General features: G+C 43.3%; 1 protein-coding gene across 1 annotated transcript; it reads left to right on the top strand.

The window, feature by feature from the left end:
• The first annotated feature begins 3,523 nt into the window (after positions 1–3,523).
• Positions 3,524–17,864, top strand: FAM133B (family with sequence similarity 133 member B). Its single transcript, XM_077302776.1, has 11 exons — positions 3,524–3,660; positions 5,885–5,982; positions 7,156–7,234; positions 8,607–8,681; positions 8,864–8,896; positions 9,202–9,270; positions 10,676–10,771; positions 11,485–11,532; positions 13,729–13,824; positions 14,208–14,252; positions 16,017–17,864. Exons 1-11 carry the CDS (start codon positions 3,637–3,639, stop codon positions 16,065–16,067), a joined length of 714 nt encoding a protein of 237 aa, XP_077158891.1. The 5' UTR covers positions 3,524–3,636; the 3' UTR covers positions 16,068–17,864.
• Positions 17,865–18,514: the final 650 nt, after the last annotated feature.

Here is an 18,514-nt window from a genome sequence, read left to right as displayed (position 1 = left end):
GCTGTCTATCTCAAAATACAGCAATAAATGCCAATGCAGCAAGTAAAGCATATTAAATACTTAAATTTGACAATATGGAGCACTTGCGTGTTTTTTCATGATACTTTGAGCTACGGTGTAGTCCTTACGGCATTATTTACGTTTGTAAAATCATATTTTATATTTTGTTTATTTTCTTAATTGCCAGAATGCACATTTCTGCTCTATTTTTGCTTAGGAAGCTTTCTGGAAAGTACTTTCATATCTTACAAGTAATTTGTTAACTGCATTTGCAAATGCAAGACTGAAAATGTGTCTTATTTTTCTTTCATTCACAAAATTTGCTGGGATTGCCAAACCACACTCAATTTTAGGCATTCACTGTAACATGCATACTATTTCCCGCATTGTTTCCTAATTCATAAAAATGTTATTGATGTGTAGAAATACAGGAAGTGCACAAGAACCCTGCTTTTAAAAATATAAATAGGAACATATGAAGCTGCCTTACGCTGGTCTTCCTACTTCCTCATTTACTTTGACCAGCAGCAGCCTTCCAGAAAAAGGTCTTTCCCCCTGCCACCTAAGATCCTTTAGTTGGAGAAGACAATAAAGGATATACTGAATTACTTGAGCCATGTCCCCTCTCCTACATATACCATCAAAATTCATTGAAAGCTCTCACATCTCTCTGGGATCACTTGCATTTCCGCGCATCTCCACCCACCCAGCAGGGTTTTGTGAACCCTCATTTCAGACAATAATATATGCAGATCCAGGATGAACAACTCAGTTGTGCTTCCACTATTTACACATATACCTATGTGTATACTTAGTGCCCAAAGCTCACTACAGCAATGAGGTTATGGTGAATATCTCTCAAAAACAAGGTGTTGAAGTCCAAATCTGCTTGGAATCCATGAACAAATCCATCCCCCAAAAAAACCTCAGTGGAAGGACTAAGAAACAATAAGTCACCAAGTTAAACACTTAACATATGTAGTTTTTTCAGTATTCAAATCACTTCACCTATATTGTGAATATAGGATAGGACCCACAGTAACGGGTTCAAACTATGTGTAGAACAATACCAGCCAAACATTGGGGAGGGGGGGATTTCACAATCAGAGTAGTTCAGCAGTGGAATCGACTGCCTAAGGAGGTGGTGAGCTCCCCGTCACCAGCAGTCAAGCAACAATTGATCAGATACTCAGCCTGGATGCTTTAGGTTGATCCTGCATTGAGCAGGGGGTTGGACTAGATGGCCTGTATGACCCCTTCCAACTCCATGATTCTATATTATCACCGTAACACGACTACTCTGTAAGGTAGAGCAGTACTGACTGCAGTTGGGAAACAGGCTGAGAGAGAGTGGTAAGTTTGCAGCCGTGGTAAGATTCAAACCGGTGAACTTCTCCAGATCTCATACCCACTGCAGTAGGCGACACCAGTTCCTAGGGTTGAGGAAACGGTAGTCTGTGTTTACTGAAATCAGGGAGGCAGCTTTTTGCTCCAAATGCCAAGAAAACAAAGTCACATCTCCCTGTGAAGATGGTGGTGTGCCAGCAAAGGAAAAAGAGGGCAGGGGGAGAGGTGGATTGTACTTGGCCAGACATACTTGGCACATGCCAAGCCCTAGCAGTGCTGCTGTCATCTTGGGGATTTGTTTTGGACTCAGCTAATGGCTGTGCTGTCCCGAGAGCCATGCCTGTTGCTCCAGGAGTGCTGCCCATGCCTTGGTTGCTTGCCATTAGATCTGGCCCTGGGTGCCAAGCAAAACAGTATTGTGCCTTGCCCTGGGCACATGTGCCAGGGGTGGCCTAAACCTGACTTAAATTGGACTATTATTCATCAGAGTCAGGGCAGGACATGGCTTTTGACCCTGGAGAAGGCTTAGAATCTTCTCCAGGCTCCATGGATCCTTCCATGCAGGGCTGCATACTGAAAAGGCAGACAAAAGCCAACAGATGTTTATTTTAACCCACCAAATAATAAATAATTAGAGTTGAGAGGACATAAATAAGAGATCTACTATACATTTGTATGGGAGATTGCCAAGGAAATCCAAGGCAATCCACAGAGGCAGGCAATGGCAAAACCATTCAACACGTCTTACCTTGAAAACCCTACAGTTTTCATAAGTCAGCTGCAGCTGATAGTACTTTCCATCTTCCTCACCATCACCACAGTGCCATACACCCTGTGCCACCTACATAAGGTCACCCCTTGTATCCCTGATCGACTAATAATCATTAATCCAGATTAGAAATAACACATTCGCCGCTAGTGGGGAATTCTTTTATGCCTTTGTATCTAGCTTTATTGGACTGCACCATCCTAATTATAAGCCGTACTGATTTGTGAAATGCAATCTCCCATATATGCTCCTTCAGGCTTGCTCTGGACAAGGATGGCACATTTTTGCACCTATGTCTTTTATAGCTGTGGGCTTTGTGTGTTCTGGAAATCAAAGACATTGGCACATAATTTGATGAACTTTAATTCTGTTGTTCATCTGACATGACTACTTGTCAGCCTTGTTTGCCTAAATTCGAAAAGGCTACCTATCTTATATTTAAAAAAAAAAAAGTTTCTAAATAAATCAAAGTTAGCAGTTATGATTTTGATTACCAGGAACTGTTATTTTGGATGGTGTTTGGTAGATACGTGTGAACAGCTACGTATTTGGGAGCTGCACTCCGGATATCACCTCAAATAGGACGGATGCTTTCTCCCTGATGGGCAACCAGGTCTGCAGCCCCCAAATGCATAGCGTGCATTCATTTATTAATAGCCCACTTTTCTCCTTATCAGAGATTCAAAGCACAGAGCAGCATAGTTCCTTACAACCACCACCCTGTGAGGTAGAACAAAGTTTGAGTCCAGCGGCCCCTTTAAGACCAACCAAGTCTCTCTCCAGGCTTCACCCTCAAATCGCCAGGACTTTCCCAATCCAAGCCCTTTCCCATATTAGCATCTCAATGCGAAGCTGCTTGAGGCGGGGCAGGTCGCTTCTGCTGCAGTCGGTCGTCAGAAAGCCGGACGGCTCAAAGACATTTGCAGCAGTCCCCCCCCCCGCCCCCCATCCATCCCAATGGTCGTCATCTCTTCTAAGGGGGGCAATGAAGAGGCTGCATTGCTCGGGGGCGGGCACACGAGCTCCCAGCTTCACAGGAGCGGGTCCCCCAAAGCAGGGGTAGTCAACCTGTGGTCCTCCAGATGTCTATGGACTACAATTCCCATGAGCCCCTGCCAGCGAAGGCTGGCAGGGGCTCATGGGAATTGTAGTCCATGGACATCTGGAGGACCAAAGGTTTCCCCAGTTAGCAAAGAGGTACCCGCTCGGCTGGCAAATGCAGGGTCTGCCCCCCGGCCTGCAGTCACGCGCTATGACCGCCCCTTCCCCCCTGGGGACCTCTCCGACTACAGACCCTCGCGCTCCTCCACGCGCCCAGTGCGGGCGGGACGCGACAGGCGAGATCCGGAGGGAGGGGGGTGGAGGCAGACGGCTTCCTCGGCTGCTACTGCGCATGCTTGCGGGCACTGCGCATGCTCGGTCGCTGCCTTCGCCGCTCGCTCTTGACGGGTGGCCGGGCGGGGGGATCCAGCTAGGCCGGTGTGGTGGGGAGCCGGTCGGCGCCGGGGGCTCGGCGCGCCATGGGGAAAAGGGACAACCGGGTGGTGAGTGAGCCGGGCCGCGCGTCGTCCCTGCGGCTTGTGAGACCCTCCGGGGCCTGCCCGGGCCGGACGGTGCCTGCTGGTTATGGGGGGTCCAGAGCCGAGGGGGGCTGGCACGGGCAGGCCCTCGCCGGGGGGGGGGTGAGCTGGGGGGGGCGGGACGTCAGTCATGCAGTCTGCAAATCTTCCCCTCCTCTCGGTTGGGGGGCCCGAGGTGGGGGCTGCTTTGGGGGCTGAGAGGTGTCGAGCAGGAGGCTGCCTTCCTCCCGAGTGGCAGCTTATCCTGCCCCAAAGCAATGGGGTGGCTGGAAGGAAGGAAGGACCCTTCGCAGGAAGCAGCAGGGTGTCCCTGAAGACTAGTCGGGGCGGGCTGCGGGCTGGCCTCTCTGCCTAACCCTGTTGTTTCTGGTTGGCATGTTCAGCGGGGGGGGGGGGGTGAGATCTGAGAAATGTGTTATTTGGGAGACCAGTGCTGAGTTTAGTTTTGTTGTGGGTGGGTGGATAACTTTTATTGCCGTGGCCAAAGGCCTTCTAGTTTTGTTGTGCAATAGAGGATGCCTTGCAGCAGGGGTAGTCAACCTGTGGTCCTCCAGATGTCCATGGACTACAATTCCCATGAGCCCCTGCCAGCAATGGGAATTGTAGTCTATGGACATCTGGAGGACCACAGGTTGACTATCTCTGCCTTGCAGGATAATGCACGAGCTGCCTGAGAATTCTGATTTCATTTGCGGATGGGTACTTATCTGCTACATCCCAGAGCTTTCTTCTAGTGCAGCTGAGAAATCCCTTCAACATGAGCAGGCATTACTAATATTTATAGGGGCAAAGATAATGTTCCATCAAATTGCTTAGGGTTCATCTTGAAACATTTGTTGCCCTTAGCACAGCCTGGAAGTGTGCTCATTTTATGCTTTGTGTTATGAATCATCAGGAAGAGGACTCTCTTCAGAATAACCTCTTCTTCCACCCCCATCCCATGTCAAATGATGGTAGACCCCCTGAGATCTCATATTGAAAGTTAGTTATGTAAAGATATTTAGGGTGCAACAATCCCTTCTTATGGTGTTATGCTTTTTTTTTTTTTTTTTGGCAAAGGCAGAGCAAGTCAGCCTAGACTCTAAATTCATTTGAGTTAGCTACTGTCTGCATGCAGAACTCTATTTGCTTGATTAACATATTTACAAACAACATTATCCCCCAGGGCTGGATTAGAAAATAAGTCGGCTCATGTGGGGAGGGAGAAACTCCCAAAAGAGTTGGTCTTTTTGTAATGCTGTGTATTTTAGACTTGGATTAGCAAAGGTCAGTGCAGTGTTTGTCAGGATTCTGTGATGGGTAGTGAATAATATACATCTGTCATTATTAATATAAAATAGAGGTACAGAACTGTAAAGTTACTAGGAATATAAGTGAGCAGGGGGGAAATAAATGCATAAAACTACTTATTCTTATACATTACATTCATCAGCAAACCAGATTTGCTGTTGAGAACCTTCACAGCAAGTGACAATCAGACATCCTTCTCTGACATATGTATCTGAATGATATATTTGCACATGCATTTGCACACTGTTTAACAAATATTGCACACTGTTTAACAAAAGCCTTAACAGGCATTTAAGAAAATGGAGGGCATAGATCAGTTGCAGGGCATCTGCTTTTTATGCAGGTCCCAGTTCAATCACCAGCTTTCTCTGTTCCTTGCTGCTGGTCACTGAAGACAACCCTGGCTTTGATAGATCAATGCTCTAACCCAGTTGATGGCAACCTCGTTAATTGAGAAACCCAGCTCAGGAATAGGCAGATTAAAACAAGGAGAAAAGCCAGTTAACTTTTTTGCTCTTCTCTTCTCAGAATTGGCTACTCCCCTACTCCCCCCAGGAGGAGAGGTGGTAGGGAATTAAATAGCCTCATCTGTGCCATCTCTGGTATGCAGCAGGTTTACAATGGAAGATATATTTTCCCTTTGTGCACAATTGCGTTGTTATGTGATCTCTGTTCCTAGATGTAGGGATGGGTACAAGAGTTATTGAAGGAGATGCCCAGTGTGTCAAGATAACAGCCCCCCTCCCTCAGGATTTTTTCAGTTTATCAACTGGTTGCGTTTCATGGTTTGGCAAGTTGCCTGCAGAAGCCTTTTTATTTTTTTTAATGAAGAAGGCTTTCTATTTTAAAGAAGAGAATGACTCCACTTATATCATGTCTTGCTTTGTCATTGTTTCAGGCTTATATGAATCCCATAGCAATGGCTCGATCACGAGGGCCTGCTCCATCATCAGGACCTACCATACAAGACTACTTGAATAGACCAAGACCAACGTGGTATGTAGGGGGAGGATAACTTTTTTCCTCTTATAGAAGAGCCAGCTTGGTGTAGTGGTTAGGAGTGCATACTTCTAATCTGGCAAGCCAGGTTTGATTCCGCGCTCCCCCACATGCAACCAGCTGGGTGACCTTGGGCTTGCCACAGCACTGATAAAGCTGTTCTGAGCTAGCAGTGATATCAGCGCTCTCTCAGCCTCACTTCCCTCACAGGGTGTCTGTGGGGAGAGGAAAGGGAAGGCGATTGTAAGCTGCTTTGAGACTCCTTTGGGTAGAGAAAAGCGGCATATAAAAACCAACTCTTCTTCAAAAGTAGCTGTGTTCCAGATGCCCTCCATAATGCTCTTTGGCAGTATAGAAGCCTCTGTCCCATTCACTGTAATATGCAGAGTGAGTCCGGATCAAATTATTGTGATTCTGGTGACTAAGAAGGTTTGTGTTTATATAAGAATGCTCTGATTTAGCAAGGGGGATCGCTGATGGAAGTAGACTTGTGGTTGATGACCATGATGTACACCTAGTTATGGTTCCTCATTTCATCCAGCTGTTTCCAATCTAACTTGATCTGTCTTTTCATGTTAGTGAAGAAATGCGTACTCATCTAGATATTATTTGTGAATTAGGCTGCAGCCATATCAACGCCAGAGTTTATAAGAGTCATAAGTCACAGAGCCCAGTGCTTCTTTTCTAGCATGTTCTTGACACACTATAAGATAAATGGGCTCTCTTCAAACAATCCACTTTTGCAAAGAAATACAGTTCGATGGGTACCTCTAGGAGTCATTTTCCAAACTAACTGAACAGGTAACCTAAACTCAACCATTGCGTTTACAGTGCAGTAACTCTTCATAAGATTACACTGCCAGCCTAAGCCCCCAATTTTCATTTCATCTCCCAGAATTCCCCTCCTTACTACAGTCCCCATGTCACATTTCCATGCAAGTGTCATAATCTCCAGCATAGCAAAATGACCTCTCCCCTTCCTTTTTTCATCCCTGGAAAATTGCGTTGGATTCAGCTCCCTAAAGTCCCAACAGAGATGTAGGATCTATTCCACGCAAACATGGTTAACTGTAACGTTCTCATATACTTCATATCTAAATGTCAGGCTTCTGGAGTGTGCAGCTAGATACCTTGGAGATTTGTGTAAATGAGTGGTTTTTTTAATTAAAGGGAAGAAGTAAAAGAACAACTGGAGAAGAAGAAGAAGGGCTCCAAGGCCTTAGCAGAATTTGAAGAAAAGATGAACGAGGTTGGTTGTCTTGGTACATTTTTCCTTTCTACCATCATTAGCATAATAGCATTAATTTTACAATTACCCTTCCCCAATCATCTGCTAATTCTTTTGTTGCATTTGTTTTGAAGCCACAGCAGAAAGTGTTATTTGTTTCCTTCTCTCGCTTCTCCGTCATTGTGACTGAGTGTTGCTATTTTCAGAAGTAGCTGCCTGTCGTTTGCTGGGCCCCCATTTTGCAGGCTTCTTTCAGAAGTATGAGGCAAGGGTTGTGTTCAAGGGTTGTGTTCAAATCTGATTCTGGAAATTCCTTTTGAGTGCATTTTAAATCGTTCTGACAAGAAGCAACAACACTGCTAACTTATCATACCTCTTGAGGTTTGGTAACTACAGGCAGTTCGGGCCAGAAACACAAAGGACATCACAGCTGAGGAGTCCTTCAAGTTTTATGGACAGAAGGATTTCTGTTTGTGAAGCGCAGCTTTCCTGCTCTACACCCCCCCCCCCACTTGCATTCTAAAATGCTTCCCTTATGTGGGCAGGGACCTTCAGGAGTAGCTGGGTGGGTCAAGAGGTCTGTTATGTTATGATAAGGAAGAATTGATGAAAATGGCCCCTCTTTCTATCTGTGGATCCAGGCCCTTGTTTCTTTCATTGGAATGTCCAAAGGAATAGGCAACATGGGGGTAAGCAATGGCAACCCCTCCTCTACCAAATAGAAGCTAATTCATAATGATTTTTCCTTTGCATGCTTTGTCTGAGTACGTGTTGGGGAGAGTGGAAGGCCGTCCTCAGACTTCTTCCACTCCATACCCTCCCAATCTGGCGCTTGTTGTATTCCTGCAACAGGCTTGGCTAATAATAATAATAATAATAATAGCAGCTTCTGCTGACATGAAAAACAGAGTTTTGAGAATGTGTTCTTGAAAGAGACTGTCATCCATATGGGAATTCGGGGATGTTCAGCTCTTTGGTTTAAAACGTCTATGACAGGGTAGTCAAACTGCAACCCTCCAGAGGTCCAAGGACTACAATTCCCACGAGCCCCTGCCAGCAAATGCTGTCAGGGCTTATGGGAATTGTAGTCCATGGGCATCTGAAGGGCTGCGGTTTGACTACCCCTGGTCTATGATGCCTCTAGGGTCTACATGTAAAGAGTTACCCTCTTACAAGTCAGTTGGACATATAGGGATGCAACTCTGTTTAGGATGGCACTATTAGTTTCTCACTTAATGGGCTTGTTACAGGAAAGTGTTGTTCTCTGTCTATAGCCCCCCAAACTGGGGGGAAATATATTGCCTAAAGGTGATGTCTGTCGTATTAATGTTGCTTTGGAGATCATTACAGGTTATTATGAGAATGATTCATAATTCCTTTCAATGCTTTTCAGAACTGGAAGAAAGAACTGGAAAAACATAGGGAGAAATTGTTAAGTGGAAGCGAGAGCACTTCACGAAAGAAAGAGGTAAAGGCCTTTAGCAAATTCATTCAGGGCCAACAGGAGCTGGAAGTGCCTGTTGTGAGGGCTGTCGTTAGTCAGTGCAGTAATACCTCTGTTTCCATAGAACATGTTTTAAAAGGTAGTGCCTTCAGTGGCGGTACATGCCCAACTAATTGGTCAAATTTCCCTTTTTTTTTTTTTTATAGAAAAAGAAGAAGGAGAAGAAAAAATCCAGTAGGGTGAGCAAAGATTTCAGTGGTTTTTTTATAAAATATATTGAAACTTAGAGAAATAGTTAACTTTTTTCCGAGAAGAGAACTGCAATTTTAGAAGATAGTTTTTATATATGTTGTTGTTGTCTTAATAGTTAATATTGGCCAAAAATCTAGCTGATGTAGCTTTAATTTTAAGAATATCAACTAGACTATGTTTTTGAAATGCAGTGTAGTTTTTATATATGTAGGGATATTTTTTTTTTTCCTTCTTGGACTGTGTATACCAATTCTGCATCTCACAAATTTACGTTTTGTTGTATTTGGTCAAGTTGTCTCCATCTTCCTCTTCCTCATCAAGTTCTGATTCTTCCAGTAGTTCTTCTGATTTTGAAGATGAGGTAAGAATACTGCTCCTGCAGATTTACCTTTTTGTGTGTACTTTCCATGAACTCGCGCAAGTCTTCCTTGCACTTTGGAGTTTTGATGTATTTGAATACAACTCTGACCCAAGTATCACTTTGTTTGGAATGAAATTTGCCAGTGATCTTCTAAATTAGCAGACAGTATTTCAAGCCAGCATCCTAAACACATTCACAGGGATCTGTATGCAAGGGGCAGCTGTCTGTTTTTTCTTAAACAGGTAGCTCTTTGTATTGTGTGCAGTGCCACTCTTAGAGTCTCATTAACTAAGCTCTGGTTAGAAAGGGGAGGTTGAAAAGCTCCTAATGCTTGTTCAGTAGATCACGTACGGTCACCGGATCCCAACCAATTACTTGAAAGCAGATGTACTGATCTGCATCTGTCAGGAAATTTATGGATAGCTGAGGATAACGTATCAAACAGCTTTAAAAATTCTCCCACCAAAGGCAGGAACAAGAGAGCTGGAGCACAAGGAAATCAATGAAAATCCCCCTGGTGCTCACAAAATGGGAACCTATGGATTAGGTCCCCATCTTAAATCTCAGAATACAAAAGATGCTTGGCCTTTGTGATTTGGAACAGTATTTGCTATTTTTAAATGGAGAGCTGTTTATGCTGAAGTTACAGGTTAATCATTACATGAACATCGCCCCCCCCCCAAAAAGGCTAATGTAGTGTTATCATTTGGCAAAATGAAAAAGAGGAACACACTAATGGAAGGAGGGAAGGTCTTGCCGCTCTGATTATTTCAACTTCCTTAGGCTTCAGAAGGAATTATCCCATCTAAATCAGTAAATATATGCTTACATAAGGGATTTGGGGCCAAAACCACAAATCAAGGTGCGGGGGAAGTGTCAGTTAATTTAACAGGTCTTGATATAACTCAGCCCTTTAAATATTTCAGTTATATCAACAACATTTATTTCCTGGCAACTAGTTGAAACGTAGAACTTAAAGAAAGAAAAATAGAATAGAATGGATTGAGTTGCTGTTTAGTCAAAACAGACATTGGGTCTTTTTTTTACTGGTATGAATAAATGCCATTTTATTTGTCATTGTTACAGTTCATTATTGCATTTCTGTTTAATAGTACTTATTTGGCAGTATTGGGGATTATGCTGATTTCCTCATTAAAAATTCTAAAACCGCCTCTTGGATATTTGAGTTGAATCTATGAGGGAAGTTTAAGAAAACAGCAAATGATAGATTGATGCCGCCTTTGTCCAATAATGCTCCATTTGAGAAAGGCAACTTCAATCTAAGGAATTTGCATAAGCCCTGCTAATCGTTGGTCTACAAGTTTATGCTTTTTATTTCCAGCTGAATAATAAGATACTAATTTAGTGTGAATTAAAAGCAAACTGTTTTCTTGTTTGTGACCAGGATAAGAAACAAGGAAAAAAGAGAAGGAAAAAGAAATATCACGCCTCACGGAAGTCTTCTGAAAGTTCTGATCCCGATTGTGAATCGGACAGCAAGGTACAGTGCAATGACCCATTAAGTCATCTAGCAATAGTTCAGAGATACTGTAGAGCAGCGGTTCTCAATCTTACCTTTGCCACGACCCCAACTCAGCGGCAGCTGCTGAGACGGTGGTGGCGGCGGCGGCGGCAGTGTGCATGCACAGAATGCCCGCGTGCACGCAGTTGCATAGGTGCGCAAAAATTGAGGCAGCATGGAGACGGCCATTGCTATGGCTCCACCAGCCACTGCCTCCACCCGCCTCCACCGGCCGCCACTGCCACTGCGGCGGCAGTGGGCAACCTGGCAACCCAGGGGAAGGGGCCACGCGACCCCAAGGTTGAGAACCACTGCTTATTATATATTTCAGATTTATACTGTGGACTTAGCCCGGCAGGGTTGAATCTTCCACTAGGCTACTGCTTTGGCATACCTGCTTCTGTTTCTCAGGAAGAGAGACAGGTTATAAGAAAGTCGCCCCAAGGGCAAATGAAGAATTTGGGGAGGAGAAGCTCCAGAGTGGTTGGATGGCATGGGAAGGAGTAGTTTGCTGCTGGGAGCATACTGAGGCCTTTCAGCCCAAGTCCTTTGAAAGGCATAAGGAGGACTGATTTGAGGTCCTCATCAAGGAGTCACTTATTTGCTCAGCAAAGGAAACTGGGAAAGGGGAGGCGGGACTTGTCAGCCATTTTATTTTATTTTAAACAATAACTACCTAACCTTTTATTCAGGACAGCTTAAAAAATAAAAAGTCGAAGGAAGATCGTGAAAGAGAAAAGGTAAGATTTTATGTACTTTTGTTTGTTTCTTTTTAATCTTTCCAAGGCCCAAATACCCAAGACTTGAATATCCCTATTTTCAGAAATGTTTCTTTCAGTGTTACAAAGAGGGATTTTTTCCAAACACCTTCTGAACTGTGGAAGCCAGCAGGGCCTCCTTGTTGCTGAGCTGGTGGCAAGATCTCTAGCTAAAAAGTCTGTTGCTTGGTCTCTTTGTTGAATTGCTAATTGAATTGGACTCTCATGATCGTATCAAGTTACATTCAGATCTATCATATCAGTCTGGCTCCAAAAAGTAACTTCTGTGACAAAGATATAGTTGATTTCAAAGTCATTTGCTACTTGCATCACCACTCCCTCCTATGGCCTCTTGAGCTTGCTCGCTTGACGGGTCCCTACCTGCCAGCAGCACATAGACTCTCATATTTGTAAGCTCTGCATGTACTTTCTCCCAGACCCACAATTTCCCTTGTTTTAGAAGAAGAAGAAGAAGAAGAAGAAGAGTTGGTTCTTATATGCCGCTTTTCCCTACCCGAAGGAGGCTCAAAGCAGCTTACAGTCGCCTTCCCTTTCCTCTCCCCACAATGGACACCCTGTGGGGTGGGTGAGGCTGAGGCTCATATGCATCCTTGTACAATTCATCACTCCCTATGGTGCAGTTCTTACCATTTATCTCTAAGTCCCATTTCCTTCCCACCCTCTTCCCAGTCTTTAGCCCAAGGGTTCATGAACATCGTGTCACCTGCCAATACGTTTCCTGGCACCTGCCAAGCATTTTTAGAAGGCCTATTGGGGGTTTTGTCCTGAAAGACTTCTAGTTGGCCATTGGAGATCTGATTGGTTGTTGCTTCAGCAACTGTTGTCACCACAGTGCAAAAGATCTTCACTGCATTACTTTGTGAGGATTAAAGGAAATGTTTTTAAAAACAGTATTTTAATTTTGAAAGGAATCCTGTTCAACAGAGCCGCCTCCTGAAAGCCTCCTGAAAGGTTGAAGGATTACTATTAGGGTTATACGTGACCTCACTCCCTTGCATTTTGTAGTTGGCTCTGCCTCCTATGGCAGCCATGTTGTATTTGTGCCCACCGCTCTGTCAGAAAACCAAAGGTACGTCCCTCTGTACCTGCCTAGCACTTCACTATCATCTCCATGATATACGCAGCCTATCCCACGTGAGTCCCCCCCCCCATTCCATCTTCAGGACCCGTATTTCAAACACCTCAGGTGTCTCTCTCATGTATATATTTTGTCCTCAAGTTCCTGTTCCTCAGTTCACCTCCTATACTGTCCTTTTCCTACTGCTCCCCCCTTCATCTCTTTTTGTGCTGTTTCCGTATCTGTTTGTTCCTGGGTGCTTTCAGAGGCCTCCCCTAGCAAAACATATACTTCCCTCCTTCAGCAGAAGCTGCAGCCAAGAGTTGACATGACAGAAGCCCAGCTAGGTGAGGCAGCTGAAACAAACAAACAAGGCTTGCAGACAGGCAGGCAAGAGGTGACTGGTAGTTAAGATGAATGCCATAGAATAACTTTCAGTTGCTGCATTCAGCTGAAAGCAAATGGTAATATAACCTATATTTAAACCAACTTTTCAGATCTGTTGAATCTTGCAAGGAAAATAACCGCCTGCACCAAATATACCAAACTAATTATATCCTTGTTCTTTCTCAAGCAGCTGCATGCATTAATCTTTCAGGAAACAAGAATGTGGCTGCTAATATCCCATGAGAGATTACGTGAGCCTCGAAAGACTGTTTTATATAAACATATTTTATTTCAGGGGCTAATTTAGTTCAGGGTAGAGTTGTACTTGATTCTGCACAAGACCCCATGAGCCGCGCTAGGGGAGAAAGATGGGATACAAATTTTGTATTAAAAAAAATTATATCCACTCAGAATATAATCCATTAACTCCTTTGTTTCCTTATTTCGTTCCCCTTACAATTGTTTTTCACTGAAATCAGCGAAACACATTTGTCCTATTAATTCACTCATCTGCAAAATGTATCAGCAGGAGTGAAATTATAGCTACGGAGGGCATAAATATAGCTTGGGCTTCTTTCTTGTTTTCAGCTTCAGTTTCTAATTCAGTTGCTCTTGAATATATCAAAATAATCATATTCAAACTTTGATTTTTTTTAGAGCTTTTAAGGTGTCTGCTGATTGTTAGTAAATAAAATATAGCCCTTTTTGTGCAGGACAGCAAAACCCTTGTCCGGAAAAGGATAAAAACTGAGCGTGGCGATGGCCTGTCATCATCAGAGTCTGCTTCAGAATCTGACCATACAGAACAGGTTGGTAGTCACATTACATCAGTCCAAATGTACTAGGAACATATTTGGCAGATTTAAAAAAAAAAAAACTGTTCATTGGCACCTCTGCAGAACTTTGGGAGGCACAGGACACAATTATTTCAAATTTATTTTAAGCATTTTTTAAAAAAACTGTTCATTGGCACCTCTGCAGAACTTTGGGAGGCACAGGACACAATTAAAAACAAGTCAATAAAACAATAAAATTAATAGCATAATTTGTTGTATAATATCAGTTTTTCAACATAGTGTCAGCTGACAACCTAAATATTAGTATTGTGTCGTTGATTTCTGCCTTCATTATCCACATTCTGCATGTCAGCATGTTTGAAAACATTGTTCTGTTCTCCTATTCCACCCCATAGGTACCAACGAAAAAGAAGAAAACTAATGACGAAAAAGAGAAAAATGTAAGCATTTTCCCCAAACAAGAGCCTTTGGGAAGCACTTATCTTAAATTTAAGAGGAACCTCAGTATGTGCTGACACAGCCTACACGCAGGTGTGCCCTGTCCTGATCAGTTTGTAGGCAGGGAAGGATAAAAACGTACTAAGTAGATAACATTGGCTTTGTGTACACTTATCAGTAGAGCAATAAGGAGGTTTTAATTTTATTTATATATGAATTATATTTGCATCATTGTACTTTTAAGGCAGAACAATTAGAATTCAGTACACAATGCTTCTGTCCATAACTAAGTACATACAAAATAAATCTTGAATCCTGGTGTTAGACATACAGGAAGGGGCTAAAAAAAAGGTAAAGGTAAAGGTATCCCCTGTGCAAGCACCGAGTCATGTCTGACCCTTAGGGTGACGCCCTCTAGCGTTTTCATGGCAGACTCAATACGGGGTGGTTTGCCAGTGCCTGTTGGCACATATTGAGGTTACTCTTAAATTTAAGACATATCTGTTGGGACTTTAGGGAGCTGAATCCAACGTAATATTCCAAGGATGAAAAAAGGAAGGGGGAGGGGTCATTTTGCTATGCTGGAGATTATGACACTTGCATGGAAATGTGAAATGGGGACTGTGGTAAGGAGGAGAATTTGGGGAGATGAAGTGAAAAAGTTGATTGCTTAGGCTGGCAGTGTAATCTTATGAAGAGGTAAAGGTAAAGGTATCCCCTGTGCAAGCACCGAGTCATGTCTGACCTTTGGGGTGACGCCCTCCAGCATTTTCATGGCAGACTCAATACGGGGTGGCCTTGCCAGTGCCTTCCCCAGTCATTACCGTTTACCTCCCAGCAAGCTGCGTACTCATTTTACCGATCTCGGAAGGATGGAAGGCTGAGTCAACCTTGAGCCGGCTGCTGGGATTGAACTCCCAGCCTCATGCGCAGAGCTTTCAGACTGCATATCTACTGCCTTACCAATCTGCGCCACAAGAGGCTCTTACAGGAAGGGGCTAGCTGCAGCTGAACCAGAGGAGGGAAGGATGCTCAATATGACCATTTATGTACTGGAGGTTTCATGCTGGGCTGCAGGCTAGAGTATTAGTCGTGGCAGGTTGTCCCACCTGTTCCTGCACCTTCACAGGGGAGCATTTAGCCTGGTGAGCCTCATCCGCCCCCAATTGGTGCTCCTGCACAAGAGCTGGGGCAAGTTCCCAGTGCGTAAACGCTCTATGATAGTGTCACCTTGAAGTATGTTAGCAGGTATTTACATCCGGCTAAGATCAGGCTAATGTTCTCTTGATGTGGGTAGACAGTATTGCAACAATAACCCAACAGCCTGTTTGGTGTAGTGGTTAGGAGTGTGGACTTCTAATCTGGCATGCCAGGTTCAATTCTGCGCTCCCCCACATGCAGCCAGCTGGGTGACCTTGGGCTCGCCACAGCACTGATAAAGCTGTTCTGACCACGCAGGGATATCAGGGCTCTCTCAGCCTCACCTACTTCACAAGGTGTCTGTTGTGGGGAGAGGAATGGGAAGGTGACTGTAAGCCGCTTTGAGCCTCCTTTGGGTAGGGAAAAGCGGCATATAAGAACCAACTCTTCTTCTTCTTCTTCTTAATCCTACCCTGCCTTTGCTGTACAACACTTTAACTTTCTTGGATGGTATCAGTGGCATTTAAAAAATTCCTTTGGTGAAAGGTTTTTGCGTACTACTCGGTCATCAGCTGAGCTGAACATAAACCCATGAATTTAGTTCTGATTTTTGTTTGTTTTCAAAGGATAAATCAAAGAAGCGAAAGAAGCACAAGAAGCATGGCAAAAGGAAGTAAAGGAAGCTAGCTCACATTCTCATTTGGAATAACTTCAGAGTCGAGACCTTCCCCCCCCCCCCGAAAAATCGAAAGTGCAATGAGACTAGAGGAAAACTGTAACTGTGAAAAAGATAACGACTTTACCAAACTGCATGAACTCTCCTGTGTTTTAACAATATTCTAGACTTCCAGCTTGCCCAATGCCACGGAGCTGGAAGTAGCCATTGTCATCGCCTGATGCTTAAAACATGTAGTACCCCTCCCCCCCTCTCCCATTCATAACTGGTGATAAATGTTCTTAACTATGCCCTGCACATGCTTTGAATGATTCAGCAGCACTGCGGAGCCGAGTTGATGCCAAAAGGTTTGTGCCTGTGCTCTGTTGCGCACACGCAGCCTTTACATTAGTTCTTCTGCCGTGTAATGAAAGGAATCGGTTTCTCCCATTCAAAGCAACTGTGAACATGGATCAGCTTCATCTGCTGTTAGGAGAGGAACAGACTTTGTGGACCGTATGCACAGTGGAGCTGCTGGGCCCCTGGGGATCAAAAAGCTGCTTTGGGTGTTTATGATTACCAGGCTAATGACTGAATATTCAGTTTGTTCCTTATGAAGAAGTTTTTACGAAGTTGCTCTTTAAAGACGAGCGCATCATACCCATTTCTTTGACAACTCATTGCTACGGATGCTGTTTGAAATCGGTACATGCCTGTAGCACGCATATATGTTACTTTCATACTTGTGTGTAATTTTGCATTTGGTTTTTGGGGCAAGACATGGGTGTTCAAACTCTTGGGTTAGCAGAGATTGTTAACTCTGACGAAACAGCTGTGCCTGCAAGGTGATTGTCAGGAAGCTGTTTCTCTCTGAATAGCCAGGCAGAATCCACTGGGAAGGTTTCCTATGCAAGCCCTGCTGAAATAAAGGAGAGCTGTGCAGGAGCAATTATGCAGGTAGGCTATGTGGGCAGACGCAACCGTTTTCCTGTGCTCACCTGCCGTCATGACAAAAGGTTGCATGGGTGTGGGGAACTCTGCTGCCTTACTTCACTTGTGCATTCTTGCTTCTCCCCAGGTCTGGGAGAAAAGTGCCTGCAGCAGTAGAGTGTGGGGAGGTGAGGTGGGGGAATAGTTGAACTTCTTGTCCCTCCATTTATTCTCAAAATATATATCCACCCCTACATCACACTTCCCTGTTCTGTATAGGAACAGTGCAGACATGTGAATAACACATGTAGCTGTCCCCCCACATCTGGTTTGGCTGTTAGTTTATTCTGGATCTACAGCATATGCTGCCAGGCTTAGCGAAAACACCAATGCATAGCTGATATCCAAAAAGTGTGGGTTTTATCACTATAGGATTACAAGAAGACTGTGCTAGTAATACACAGTACTATCCTTTGAAGTATTGGTGAGTTGGACTGAACTGTTTGGCAAACTTTTATTCCTTGTGTTGTAATTAAGGTATTTAGAATTAATATTCTGCATGATTTTGTACCATTTTTAAATTAACTAGTAGAGAAATACAGTTGTAACCAGTGAGTTGTTTGTTTCCCCCCGGATAATTATGTTCCACATGCAGCATTATTATAGATGTTATAGTTTCTAATGCATTCAAGGCTATGTTTAAATGCATACTTGCTGAGGATATTTAGCATGTGAAACACTGCGGGGGAGGGGGGTGGGTTTGATATCAAACAGCTTCATATTGAAGCTGATTTTATTCTATTCAAATTCAGTGGCAGACCTGTTATGCAACTATGTCTTGGAATATAAAATTACTGGCAGACACTCAGTAAAGAAAATGTTTCAAAAATGTCTTTTCTTTCTGGATTTTGTATGTTTGAAACTGACACAAAGATTAATCTTAAAATATATATTTTAGAAAAACAGCGAGGGTACAGAAAAGGAAAAAAGGAAACATGAGTCATATAGCTTAAGTACCTTTGTCAAAGACAATCGTGTAGCTTAATATATAGGGCAGAATAATTTCCCTTTCATCTCCTTCATTATAATTTTTGTGATATCTATTGCAATAAGTATTTTGGTTTGCGGACAGTTCTATTAATCATTTAAGTTTTAAGTTTCAAACCTCATTACTACATGTTTAACATAACTTTGCCACTTCTACATATTCATTAGAACCTTTAATAGATAAATCATGGTGCAAAAGAAAGTCTATTATATATCTCATATGCAGAATACATTTATATTTGGGATGTTGCATTTAGAACAGATTTTAATTCAACTTTATTTCATCATGATACACTTGTATATTATATTTTCTTTTTTTTTTTTATAAAGTTTTTATTTTTATTTTCCAAAATTAAAGACAGTAAGATATATGCAATCTATGTTGTCAATACAGAAAAAAGAGGACTATGCTCTTCATTTAATACATTTGGTTCCCTGTTTCAATCCCCTTTGTGTTATTTTTTTAGATAGTTCAGGTAAGGGCCCCATTGT

This window comes from Paroedura picta, chromosome 11 (genome assembly GCF_049243985.1).
Source record: "Paroedura picta isolate Pp20150507F chromosome 11, Ppicta_v3.0, whole genome shotgun sequence".
Classification (NCBI taxonomy): domain Eukaryota; kingdom Metazoa; phylum Chordata; class Lepidosauria; order Squamata; family Gekkonidae; genus Paroedura; species Paroedura picta.
This window is presented reverse-complemented; position numbering and strand designations above follow the sequence as displayed.